General features: G+C 44.4%; 1 protein-coding gene across 1 annotated transcript; it reads right to left on the minus strand.

Annotated features, from left to right (window-relative positions):
- Nucleotides 1-672: 672 nt before the first annotated feature.
- On the minus strand, nucleotides 673-8154 carry samm50l (sorting and assembly machinery component 50 homolog, like). The gene is made up of 15 exons (XM_068586473.1): nucleotides 8015-8154; nucleotides 7201-7314; nucleotides 6727-6828; nucleotides 6525-6612; nucleotides 6256-6362; nucleotides 5375-5505; nucleotides 5186-5273; nucleotides 4857-4985; nucleotides 4532-4603; nucleotides 3456-3542; nucleotides 3185-3255; nucleotides 2814-2881; nucleotides 2494-2640; nucleotides 2235-2376; nucleotides 673-1344 (listed from the first exon to the last, which is right to left on the minus strand). Exons 1-15 carry the CDS (start codon nucleotides 8033-8035, stop codon nucleotides 1299-1301), a joined length of 1413 nt encoding a protein of 470 aa, XP_068442574.1. The 5' UTR covers nucleotides 8036-8154; the 3' UTR covers nucleotides 673-1298.
- Between the last annotated feature and the right edge of the window lie 252 nt (nucleotides 8155-8406).

The raw sequence follows: 8406 nt of genomic DNA on the forward strand, positions 1-8406 counted from the left end.
ATGTCCCTTATAATTATAATGAAATATAAGTGTTCCACCAAGCATCAAACTAGCCAGTGGTTGGCAACAGATGTGTTCAGATAAACCTAGGTCATTTGATTCCAGTTTCAGCAACATGCCTTTACTAGCCTTCCCCTGCTGCACACCTGACAAGACTCCCACACAGAACAAGCTCTGATCAAACAAACATCTGGCACGATCCACACTCAACTGCCCTGCACAGGTTCCAGCGGAGCAAAGGTTCAAACAGTCAAAGCAAAACCTGTGAGGTGGGCCGGGCAGTGACCTCTCCACAGTGACATGTCAGCTGGAGGGGAAACGTTTTTTTTAAGTTGTAGTCCTGATAACTGCCTGGACCGCACATCTCATTATCCCATCAAGGTAATAAAACTAACCATAAATCGAATTATAAGGCATGTTATGCAAAACTGCTTTGCTGATGTCACTGACAATGTGTCACTGGCAAAATAAAGTCCTTAACTTTTAAACCTGATACAAGGTATGTGTTCTAAACTGTCATAACTAATCAAGGTCAGTCCTAAAACAGCCTTGATAAAGAACAATACTTAACTTAAAAAGGCAAGCAAAAATGATCACTAACACATATCAAGGAAGCACAAGATCCCACCTGATTAGTGAATCTGCATTTGAGAAAGCACAAAGACAAACAACGAGGGGAGCAAAGTGTTTTATTTGTGAATAGCTTCAACAACATCAAAAAAAAGAGGACCAACGTTAAGAGCACTGGTGGTGGATGTTGCTCAGGAGGGGGAGGGGGGGGGGTTGCCAACCTCGAGAGGTCAACCCACCGTTCTTCACATCAGACAACAACTGCTTTGGCATGAAGGTTTTGATTCCCTTCCAACACCGCTGCTATGATTAAAAAGTGCCTTTAAATTGGTTTGATCCCTACCACGCGACGAGAGACTGTGTGGTGTACGGATACGTGTGAAAACATTACCACCAACAAGTTGTTCTCTCCTGGATAAGAAGCTTTCCTGGAAGGCAAACAGGGAACATGCCCGAAATCTCTTAAACATTCTGGAAAATAATTTACTCTGAAACAGTCACCGATAGAGAACTTTTTTCAAGGTACCTTGTTGTTCTAAAGCCTCAACCGGTGCATGTCAAAAGGTGGTGAAGGGAGGGGGGGGCGGGGGGGGGCAGGCACGTCTCTCCAGGACAAGGGACCCATGCTCGTGTTACACACTCTACAACAGGTTACAGGTGACAAACAACAAGACCCTTTTTCATGTCGCGGCCTCTGCTGGAGCACAAAGGGCAGTGGAGTGATGAGGTCACAGGAAGCGAATCCCTGCTCCGAACTGGACACCGTCACATATCCTACGAGAGCAGAGGAGAGAAGTGAGGACTTGCTGTCACCATAAGACACGTCCTTATATCACGCAGTAGTATATAGGTAGCATCTAAATTTTCATTCCACGCATTATTCCTTCTTGTCAATACCTAGTGCAAACATTACCCACAATGCAACTGAACTACCCACAGCTTGGCCTCAGAGTCAGGTGTGTTATGCTAGTTACAGCTAATGTAGCCTGAAGCAGAGTCGAGGAGTCTGGTAAACTCACTTCTGTTCAACTTAACTCAACTAAAAAGAAGCAGTGTGTAGTATTTAGTGACATCTAGTGGTGAGGTTTCAGATTGCATCCAACTCTGCATTTCATTCTCCTCTCTTTCTATGAATGTCAGAGAACTAATATTTGCCTTCAGGGGAAAAAAAAAAAGGTGACTGTCTCTGTCTAGAGCCATCAGTTGGTTTGTCCATTCTGAGCTTCTGTAGACGCATGTAGTCCCGGAGGGCTCATTCAAAACTAACAAAACCTTTTTTTGTTTTCAGGTGATTACACACTAACGAAAATATAGTTATAGATGAATATATTCTATTGCTGTCAATAACTTCCTCTAAATGTTTCACACTGTACCTTTAAGTGCCATCACTTGAAGACATCTATCATACTTCAAAAAGCTTTGTACACCTTTGATGTGTGAAATTGGTGCAGTTCCCCTTTAAGAGCATGTTCCCCATGAACCCTTTTGCTTACTACAACATCAACGATGCTGCAATCTAGTAAAGCTTTTTGTTTGTATTTTACACACATGCTGGTGAGATGATACAAATTTGTAAGTTTGCCGAGTGAAAACTGGTTAACCCTAATCTTTGTTCCTCTGCTAGAAGCAACATGGCTGACCGCTGGTCCCCCGCAGTAGCCTACCTGTCTCCACTCTGGACTCCCATGGGAACGCAGTAGTTGAGCTCCAGTCTGGCGATGTTGCCGAGTCGCAGCACGATGCCTGCTCCGTACGACCAGCGGATACATTCAGCCAGCTTCTGGAGGTGCGCCCGGGGGCCGTCGCCTGCACACACAAACACACAAATGTCAAAGCCCGTCCGGGACATACGGCACAATTGAAACCATTTATGGTTTCTATTTGATGGCTCAGAATTATAAAAAGGGCTCTGTTTTTACCCACCGTAGTTGAGGTTGCAGAGGTTGCCTGCGTTGAGGAAGAAGTGCGTTCTGAAAAGGTCTCCGAAGCCGCCCTTACCCGGTCTGAAGGGCAGCGGAGTGTAGAGGTGAAGGCCGCCTGCCCAGTATGCCTCCCCACCGAGATAGTCACCTGGAGCACAGAGTGAGCTGCTGTACTACGCCACTTAACTTAGAGTACATTCATAAAGTACAAAAGTTATAGATTTTTTTTAAAAGACATCATTTTCAAAACAACTGGTAATTTTCTCTAAAATCCAGATTTGAACTACAGCTAACATTAAAACAATTGCTTTCTTTCTTTACCTTCGCTCTGCGGCCCGATGCTGTACATCCCAAACCCTCGCACACTGGTGGGACCCCCAAGGTAGAACCTGGACCAAACACACAACCGTCATGAACCCTTAATCTAGTGCAGTGTGCAGACAAAAATCACACATCTACCATTATTACCAGCACAACATTAAAGCAGAAACACTACTAAAATAAACTAAATGGGAACATTTGGGGGGGAACAGATGACAACATGTAAAAATAAATGGGTCAATGTCCATGTGACGTGTCTTAAAAATGAACCTTTGTAATTATTAGGAAGCTTATAATTAATTATGTTTGGAGTAGATTTTCTTGTGTTCTGTGAGGTCTGAATGTGTCAGAGCCAGATGACCTCTCTGTACCTGTCAGCGATGCAGGACGCCTGTCCTCCGATGGGACAAAGCATGCCCCCCCACAAAGATGCAGACAAGACCTGAGAGGACACAAAGAGTTGCCGTTATACACATATGAACACACAACCTCAACTAAATTAAAGCTATTCAGTGGAAATGAACTACTTGAATGCTCTTTCATTGCCCATTGGTGCTTATTTAATGCAACTACAAACAAAGCAACCAACTAAAAAGATTACGCTCCATTCAACAGGTCTGGAGTGACTTGTTTCCTTCTCACCGAGTCCCAGAAGAGGCGTCTGTTGAGCTGCAGCTCAAAATCCTCCTTCAGGAAGCTGGCGTCTCCTCCGGTGTACCCCGCCAGTTCCTGCAGGGTGGACGGATGTTCAGAAAAACTTCTGCTGGTGCCAAAAATGTAAATCCCCAAATGTCCCACCAGATCAGCTTTAATGTTTTAAAACTACACCTCGAACTAAGTCAAGTTTCAACTCATCTGTTCAACCTTGGGGGGAATTGTATATTCCTCTGTCAGGTAACCCTGAAGAAACACACACTGGAGTTTAGGTAACAACTGAAACTATTTTAGATGCCATTCAGCCCCTAAAGGTTATTTTTTAGGCATTTTCATCTTCTGCCCAAGTATCCAGCTGCTACTAAACTAAGGTCAGAAAACTGCAACTGGTCTTGAAACTAATTTAGAAAAAGTTAATTAATTGAATCAGTATCTAAATACACTGCCTGGCCCAAAAATAAGTTGCCACCGGGATTTAACTACTACTGTACAAGCCTGTGGGGGCAGTGCTATGACCTGGGGTTGCTGCAGTTGCTCAGGTCTAGGTTCAGCAACGACCAGGTTCAGCAATGAACAGGTTATTCCATCAATGGATTTTTTACTTCCCTGATGGCATGGGCATATTCCAAGATGACAATGTCAGGATTCCTCGGGCTCAAATGGTGAAAGAGTGGTTCAGGGAGCTTGAGACATTATTTTCACACATGGGTTAGCCACCACAGTCCAGACCTTAACCCCATTGAGAATCTTTGGGATGTGCTGGAGAAGCTTTGCACAGCGTTCAGACTCTACCATCATCACTACAAGATCTTGGTGAGAAATTAATGCAACATGGATGGAAATAAATCTTGTGACATTGGAGAAGCTTATCCAAACAATGCCACAGCGAACACTGCCGTAATCAAAGCTAAAGGCAGTTCAACAAAAGATTAGTATGTGTGACCTTTTTTTTTGGTGGCGACTTTTTTTTGGCCAGGCAGTGTACATGGCCTCTTAGAATGATTTCACAGTGTGAAATGTTCTTTGCACCTCATTTGTTGGGTGAGGCAAGAACAAACACTGACCTGGTTGATCCGGAGTAAGGCACCCCGGTTGGGGAAAATGGCGGAGTTCCTTGAATCGATTGACACAGTGTGCTGCAAACAAAAACAGGAGCTCTGTTAAGCTGGTAGGTGGACGCAATTGTGGCAGTTTTATAGCGGCCATAATTTTTTTTTTTAATTATCTACTTCACAAGGGGCAATATGGAAAAGACAAAAAAAAAAAGAAACTTTGCATGAAGTCAGAGCCAGAGAAAAGCTACAGGCTGGAAAAGAAAAGTTCAGAATGGGCTAAATGATATGAAATGATATAAAATGTCAGGTGTAGTCAGAGCAAGGACAAACTCACTGAGAGGGCAGACTTCAGAGAGTGTCCACTCTCCTCTCGCACGGCAAAGGACGCGCTGCGTGCCAGGCAGCCCAACTCCCGCCACACGCCCTCCCACTTCAGCGTGTGGTTGGTCATCCCCAGAGGAAACTGCAGGAGGACGGGGAGATGGAGAAGTCTTAGTGAACAGTGCATCCCTTTAGACATTCTTTCAAACATTGCTCAGATGTCCTTGTCATGTCAAAAAACTTATCATATTTTCCACTGTTGCTGAGTTAAATGTTTAAACTGGTATCTTGTTCATGGGTGCTCATTCTGTATCTAGTTAAAAATCTCACTCACATACTTACATTAAATTCTGCAGATCCGCCTCTGTCGGTCTCTTTTAAGGAGCTCCATGGGAACTGACCGGTGACTTTGTACATGTTGAGTGTGAGGCTGAAACAGAGGACACAGAATCTGAAAACGAGCCCAGAACCGCTGCCGTCCACATGTGGGAGCCAGCGTGTTGGCCTGTGCAGAACATTCACCAGACATACTTGCGCTCAAAGTGGCCTGGCTGGGGCTTGAAGAAGGAGAGGCCGTAGGACGTCTCCTTGGTCCCGTAAGAGAACTGGAAGGTGAGTTTCTCTGCTCGACCCAACATGTTGGGCAACTTCACCCCCAGCACCTAGAAGACGGACCAATCCTGTTAGCCAACGGTCACTTTCACTATTTACTAACGACCCACTGTGACAATGACATTTGACTTGTGATCGTGTGAAAAAGCACAGGCGCTACCATCAACATGTTATTGGAGGCTCCGCTCTGTTCAAGCAACCCAGTAACCAGTGGGCCAGCATGCATAGAACAGCTCAGTCTAAATGGAACGCAGACGTTATTAATGCAATTGGCTACACATGGGCTTCTCTGCTGTGTGACAGGAACAAATGTCTGCTGTGAGAATGGCCTACCATGTTTGTAGAGCTGATCACAATATCTGGAAAATCCACTGACTTAACATTCAAATGCTGCCCAGGTGTTTGGTTGTTTTATTACATGTCTGTTCTCTGTGTTGAAAGCTCTGCACAGTTGCAGATATATTAATACATTAATATAATATAAATACATTAATATTATAAAACTTATAGAATTAGGTGTTAACGGTGGTTGCAGGGCGATTGTTTCTGACTCCAAAGCGTTGTAAATTCCACAATTTTAAAGGTATTAAAAAAAAAAAAACACACAAAAAACATTAGAGGCTTTAAATGTTTTAGCACTCCCAGGTGTCACGCAGAGAAATGCAGGAGGTGAAGAAAGCCAGAGAGTTGTGCTATTGTTGCTATAGTTACAATCTAATAGCCCTACAGTGTGTGCAGAGGAAACCTCAGTAAACTACGCTCTGGTCTTTCCTCCCCTCACTCTGGAGTGTTTTTCTCACCATGCTTCCTTCATTGTTCCCAACCATGGTGTTGTAGCTTCCCGTTAGCCTCTTGACCTCCGTCACCTCAAAAGTTACATCCAGTCCGTTGGGCAAAGCGTCCGAACCTAAGGAGGGGAGAACCAATTAAGGCGAGGGAGGTTTGTTTGCGTTCCTGCATGTTCACGCCACACGGCCGTCATCCAATAAAAACACAGCACGCAGTCCCTTCTCAAAGAGACTTTCGCCCAAAAAGGATGAGAAAAATACGGACTATACATCTGAGTTACCTTCAGTCGTATCGATCAGAACCTCCACCTCTTTGAAAATTCCCAGGCGGAGCAGCCTCTGTCTGGCGATGTGAGATTTTTTCATCACCTGTAAGCGAGACAGAAGCAGAGCTCTGCACATCAGATAGAAAAATACTACTTCCATCTCTAGAAAACTTATGAGTCAATGTGGTCCCACCACGTCACGGTCCTAAATACATACGTCGATGAGGTTTTTGGCGTGGAAAACCTCAGAGATCTCGTAGCCGAGAAAGTCCTCTTTAGTCCTTCCAAGACCCTGTACGTTGACGTGCTGGACAACCACCTGCCATTAGACATATTTCACTTGGGTTACGTTCACGACCGCTATCATGTCACAACTGCATTAAAAAAAACACCACGCTCTCTTTTTAAGCAAGCGGAAGAAACCCTTTTGGGTCTTGCTCTTCCACTCTTCTAAGTTATAAGTGACTGCCACAGGAAGAGAGAAATATTTCCATCAAAGCAAATACATCAATTCAAAAGTTGTGACTGTGCAACCTATCAAAATAAGATTATTTTACGTCAAAAAACCTGGGCCTGTAACTTGTAGATGTAGCCCGTAATAACCAACTAAATACAGTTAGGAATCAACACAATTATTGGATGTATTTAACAACTGCAAAAGCTAATGTGTAGCACCATTGCTACTACTTACATCTTTGTTTTCAAGGATCTCCTGCTTGGACTCCTGCTCCGGTTCCGGAGGCTCCACCAGGTCGTCGGGATGGACGCCCAAGTCCCGGCCATGCATCGGGAGAGGATCCAGGCTCTGGGACAGTAATGAGCAAAAGGCGTTAAATTAACAGTCTGAGCATTGTACAGTTTACATTAACACGGTCCAAAAAACAACAACATAACAAACAAATCATGTATGGCACCTTTAAAGGTCAGCAAAGTCAATAGGTGGGGTTTCATGAGAGGAGACAGCTGGGGAGTGTCTGATGTCCTACTGACAGTGAAAGTCACTGCGCATTGGTTCTCGGACACGAGGGTCGAATTGTTTCATAACAATGGTGTATGAATTAGAAAATGAATAAGAATATTGATACTGGGTTGTTGGTTATTCTAAGGTGGTGATACAATTAAACAGAATACCTCAACTGTAAGTAAGACTGTTAGGACTGAATTAAAAGGCACACTAAAATACCCAACACTGAGTACAACGAGGCTTTTTTTTCTTATTCTAATGTGATATCTTATTTTGAAAACCCCGCCCATCCCGTACTACCAGCATTACAGCCGTTTAAATTAGCCTGAGGCAAAGTTACACCGTTTCACCATGCACAGTTCACCGGTAAACACTCAAGTCCACCCGTCAGTCTTTTGCACGGTCCACCCTTTTAAGACGGTGTGTGTCAGAACATCGAGTACGAACGCTGGTGCGCGTGCAGCCTTCAGCGCCGACTGGGCAGGAGGTCATGGTCAAAAGCCCACAGAGAGGCCAGCGGTCAGGGAGAAATAGACTTTACCTTAGCATGGACGGTCCCCATGGTCAATACCCGCTCCTGAAAGCCTCTTCGGTCGGGGTTAGCTGCACTGCACGAGCGTGAAAATTGATAAATGACAGCGGCTACTTTCTCCAGCACCAAACCCCCTTCAAGGGAGACGCCATGACAGTTGGCGAGATCTCGTGCTGCGTTCAAGTACTCGTTTTATTGTACGGTAACCTTGCGGAAGTGTCTTTATAGGCTACATAACATTGGGTTCGTTTTATGAGCATATTTATTAGCAAAACACGGCAGATGAAATGTCACAAAATGTAGCAGGTTGGGATACCTGTGGGTAATAATATTAGTCAATTTCTGTCGTTGTAGAGTGATGAAAAAAGGCATGCGTCAGTGAAGTGGCTCTGCTACTATAA

The sequence above is a fragment of the Clinocottus analis genome, unplaced genomic scaffold, assembly GCF_023055335.1.
Source record: "Clinocottus analis isolate CAN_PGR_092001 unplaced genomic scaffold, fCliAna1.0.p SCAF_20, whole genome shotgun sequence".
Lineage (NCBI taxonomy): Eukaryota > Metazoa > Chordata > Actinopteri > Perciformes > Cottidae > Clinocottus > Clinocottus analis.